A 4547-nucleotide genomic window follows, 5' to 3' on the forward strand; every position below is an offset into this window, starting at 1 on the left:
GACTTTGATAAGTGCTAAATCATTGACCTTAAGTGAGTACTTCTCCAACAAGTTTCCTCTTCTTCTTCCTTTTCTACCCCAATCTTTATTGTCAGTCTCGGATTCTATTATTGAATTGTTTCACAAACGTTTTAATTTATGATTTATCAACCATTAAACAAGGTAGAAGAAAGCCATCATTCAGCTTCTGCAGTGGCATAAATATATTTTAAACGGTTGGTTATGTAGCATAACCAATATCTTGTTCCCTAAAAATGTGTGAAATAAGATTTAGTGAAGGTTAAGCAAACCGTCCTTTAGATAGAACCAAAATAAATAAATCTTAAGGCAAAGGTTTGCATTCCAGAAAGCATACATCAAACTGAGGTACAAGTCATCAGTGAAAATGGAAAGATAACCATTTAAGAAACTGAGCATCTTGCAATAACAATTTACTTGACATCCAATAATCCTAGTATAAAAAGCATTACAAGAATGTCTCCAACTTAACCGAGATTGATTAATTCACACCCAGTAGTTTGAGAAAATTGATGCAACCTTATAAAAACTCATACAAGCTTTCATATCATTTTGTGACAAATGTTGGCTTAAAACTCGAGAAATTATACAAATCAGGAAATAATTTCAAATGGAAAAGCAAAACATTCTTTGTGCTTTTCCTTACTGAAGGTGTATTCGAGGAATAACTCTTAAGGCATAGAGGCCAGGCAGACGAAGACAAATCCTTGTGGACAATCATCTTTTCCTGAGTGAAACTGAAACCGAAATAACGAAAACCGAATACTCGTAGACTAGTGTAAAGTAGGCTATGAAAAAGAACACCCACCCTACATACACACTTCCCCACCCTTACCTTTGCTGGGCTTGAGGATAATCATTTCATTATTTCATGCCTAGAAATGATGTAATCTAAGTAAGACTCTCTACTACAACACTTGGCATTTGAGCACATATCATATTATATAAGACATCCTCCAGTATAAAAGGACCCGCGATTTACGGATCAAATATGCACTGTGCATTTGCTCCAATTCCTCTTTGCTTGACAAGTTTCCCAAAGTGTATGGCCGAATAGTTAATGGCGTCACATGATGCTCAAACAGCACTAGATTCAGAGAAGAGATCGAGCAATGCCAGTGTCTACACATCATCAACAAACAAAAACAAATTTTAGAATGATTAAACAGACATAATTAACAAATTTAAGAAAATCAATCAACATAATTAACAAAATTAAAAGTAAAGCAATCAAATTCTTTAAAATTTAAAACCACGAATTCGATCATCCAAAAAAGCACAATATATTTTTAATGAAATATCAACCTCTGGTACTGAAAGTTGTAGGCGGAATTTGGGTCCATCATAATGGTGAAGAACAGGTCGAAATGAGTCTTCTTCAAGGGGCTTGGAGACTCTTCTCACTCGAATGCGAACCTAAATGGAAGCATACATAGAGTTGGAAATAAGAAAATTGATTTATGGGGTGAAAGATACTGACAAACGGCCACAGAAAAAACTCAAAACTTTTTGCAATATTTTTGTTCCCAAAATGAGAATTCTACTTCCATGATTTTTATCCACGACATATTGATTACTCTGTTAGTAGGATTTACAAGAAACTATTTGAGATGACATAGAACTACATTGCAATTGTGAGAGTAGTAACAATTGAGCATCATTTTCAACAAAAAAATAAACACTACTAAATGGGTACAATGAAGCATTGCCTGAAGCCAGGTAACATCAACATAAGCAATAGCCAACCTGAGCTGGGAATCGAGATTCGCCTTTGCATTTCTTGTCCTCCCAAGCTGTTGGATCAATGTTTGAACCCCCGAAACTAGATGCCTGAAAAGGGAATATTTCTCTCAATACATTCACCGAACATTACTCCATGAACATACTTTCCATCCATGAATATCACAAAGGTCACTTAAAAACAAAACAATTTCCATGAAAAATGCTAGAAAGAGATTTCCTTCAAACGAGGACAGTAGTATAAATAATGTATGTAGTCCATGCAGAGGAATGGATATTTCCATAAATGACTTATCTGTTCCAAGATTGAAAACTTGTCATCAAAATATTACCTCATACACTCCATGAAGTTGGTGTGTGGTATAGTTATATAGAAATAAAGGCAAGCCTGGTTGGATCGCACGAACCGAGTCTCGATATCTTTGAGGTAATCCTGTGAAACAAAGAATATCTAGTCACATACATTGTTCCAGCACATCCTGATATCTGTGATGCTGACACATATACAGCATCACAGACATGGAGACCTCACTGTCCAAGCTTCTGGAGAAGATTTTAAGCAAAATGCATATGACATTACAAATTTAAAATATCTTATAAACTTCTCCACAAGCTGCACAATAAATCATTAACCAATAACATTGTAGAATCCTCTCTGGAGAGACCCTCGAATCTTCCAAGATAATATCAATTTATGAAACTTATGAAACACTAGATTGAGAACATTCTAAGTTCTATGCAAACTCAAGATCTTACAAACTACACGGCTGTTTCGAGAAACTATTTACAGGTCAGGTTAACACAACACAGCATCAACCAATTACATTTCAAAAACTTTCTAGAAACTTCTAATCAAGTCAATCACATTGTTTCCCATCAATCACATTCTAGAAATTAGTATCCATAACATTTTAGAAACTTCGAACTAAAACATTGCAAAGAGCTTCTTGAATCTTCTGAAGCTAAGAAACATACCGAATAATTGACGTTTGAGGTCTTCGGCCATCGTATCGTTGTTGCAAACAAAGATGTAACCCCCTAATGTATCAGTTCTTGGGAGAGTCTCTGCCGGTGGCAATGACTTAAACCTCTTCTCGGTCGCACTATTTCCGAGGACTGGAGATGATGAATTCAGTATGTTCCCACCCATTGAAATCTTATGATTGAGCTCGTCAAATTTCACAAAAGCCTGCAATTTCTGGTTCAATACTTCCCCTTTGGAAGCTTCATCAGATTTTCCTTTTTTGGGAGCTTTTGATTGTTTTAAGTTCTTCTCTATAGTTATGGGCCTAATTTTCTCGAATTTCACTCTCATTTGGTCAACCAAAGCTAGCTTTGAAGCTGCAATCTTCCAATTTTGGTCTTCTTGAATCTCACTGTGGCCTCTTTTCTCATCATTTACACTCCAGAATGAATATAAGTGGTCCATTGAATTAGGCCTATAAAAAAAGGAAATTAAGCATAAAATAGGGGTTTACAAAGCACAAATTAGGATTTTACAAGTGAAGAAGTTTGGGTTTAACAAAGAAGAAATTAGAATTTTGCAAAGCAAGAATTAGGGTTCTACAAAGGAAGATGGAGGGTATGAAATGAGGTATCAGGGTTTCACAAAGAAGAAAATAGTTGTACAAGGGGGGATTAGAGTTTTACATAGGCAGAAATTAGGTTTTATAAAGCAGAGCTCAGTATTATACAGAGCGGAAACTGAAATTTTTTTTAAGCTTCAGAAAGTACAGAAATGAGTCTTTTACACAGTGTTAAGATTTAAGAAAGGCGGAAATAAGGGTCTCCAGAGTGAACATCTTTGAATTTTATTACTGTGTGAGAATAGAAATTAGGAATTCACAAAGTGCGGAATTAGGGATGTACAGAGTCCAAAAATTAGGGTTTCACAAGGAGCAGAATTAGGGGAACTTACAAGTGTAGCGATCGATTAAACAGGGAATTATTACACATCAGAGAACAGACGGAAACAAATCGCTCAATTACAGGAAATTAAGCAGAAAAATACAAAGAGATAGACATAAATACGGAAATAGACAGAGAAAGGGAGGGAGGGAGGGATTGGCACTCACTTGTGGAAATTGTGGTAGGAATGCAAGCTCGAACCCTGAACTTTAAGAGCAGCAAAATGAATACAAGAAGAAGAAAGCTAATCTAAGAAATGAGTAAACAGAATTGATCAAGCAAAGAGGGGAAGGAAAAGAGAAAGAAAAGACAGAGGAGGATCCTCGTCTTTCCAGCTCTAAAGCAAAGCATCCATCAAAAGCCCCTCTTCAATTCTTTGATATATTTTTTTGTTTTGTTTTGTTTTGTTTTGTTTAACCCATTTGCCATCTGGTCTTCATCACCAGGGCCCCCCTTCTCTTCCTCTCCATCTTTTTATGTTCCTGTGGTTTCATGAATTCTTGAGAGAGACAGAGAGACAGAGAGAGCATATGCCATCTGAAGATCCAGGAATCAAAAGACATAAAACACTGACAATTGGTACCCACTCCATTCCTTGTGGACCCATTTATTTATTTTTATTTTCAAAAGAATGGCTTTCTAAAGCCTACACTTTACTATACTCATCGCGGCCATCCGCTCGTTGTCGTCATGGTGGTGGTGGTCATCGAACAGTTGTTTGTTTGATTATTCGCTTGTCGGTTCATTTAAGGAACTCCAGGTAGACTCGTATCAAGCAAACTCACTCAGCACATGATCATGTGCGGCTATAAGGTATAGCTCGTCACATGGCTTTCAAGATTTAGCTAGTTGGTCGGGGTTGATTGACGGGACATTATGTT

The 4547-nt window shown here is 36.4% G+C and overlaps 1 protein-coding gene across 1 annotated transcript; it reads right to left on the reverse strand.

Moving 5' to 3' along the window:
- Positions 1 to 541: 541 nt before the first annotated feature.
- On the reverse strand, positions 542 to 3752 carry LOC147863825 (B2 protein-like). Its single transcript, XM_087320099.1, has 6 exons — positions 3677 to 3752; positions 2734 to 3197; positions 2091 to 2191; positions 1765 to 1848; positions 1324 to 1434; positions 542 to 1140 (listed from the first exon to the last, which is right to left on the reverse strand). Exons 1-6 carry the CDS (start codon positions 3712 to 3714, stop codon positions 1096 to 1098), a joined length of 843 nt encoding a protein of 280 aa, XP_087176225.1. The 5' UTR covers positions 3715 to 3752; the 3' UTR covers positions 542 to 1095.
- Positions 3753 to 4547: the final 795 nt, after the last annotated feature.

The sequence above is a fragment of the Azolla caroliniana genome, unplaced genomic scaffold, assembly GCF_043228905.1.
Source record: "Azolla caroliniana isolate FFs.n. ecotype wild unplaced genomic scaffold, voAzoCaro1.0.p SCAF_5, whole genome shotgun sequence".
NCBI classification, from domain to species: Eukaryota; Viridiplantae; Streptophyta; class Polypodiopsida; order Salviniales; family Salviniaceae; genus Azolla; species Azolla caroliniana.

Bases quoted from the DNA above. Each gene is read 5' to 3' on its own strand.
- LOC147863825 (XM_087320099.1), bottom strand. From the start codon at position 3,714: ATGTGTAATAATTCCCTGTTTAATCGATCGCTACACTT. The intron at 2,192-2,733 runs GTATGTTTCTTA...TTTGTTTCACAG, and splicing joins CCTCAAACGTCAATTATTCG to GATTACCTCAAAGATATCGA. The intron at 1,141-1,323 runs GTTGATATTTCA...GATGATGTGTAG, and splicing joins TACAACTTTCAGTACCAGAG to ACACTGGCATTGCTCGATCT.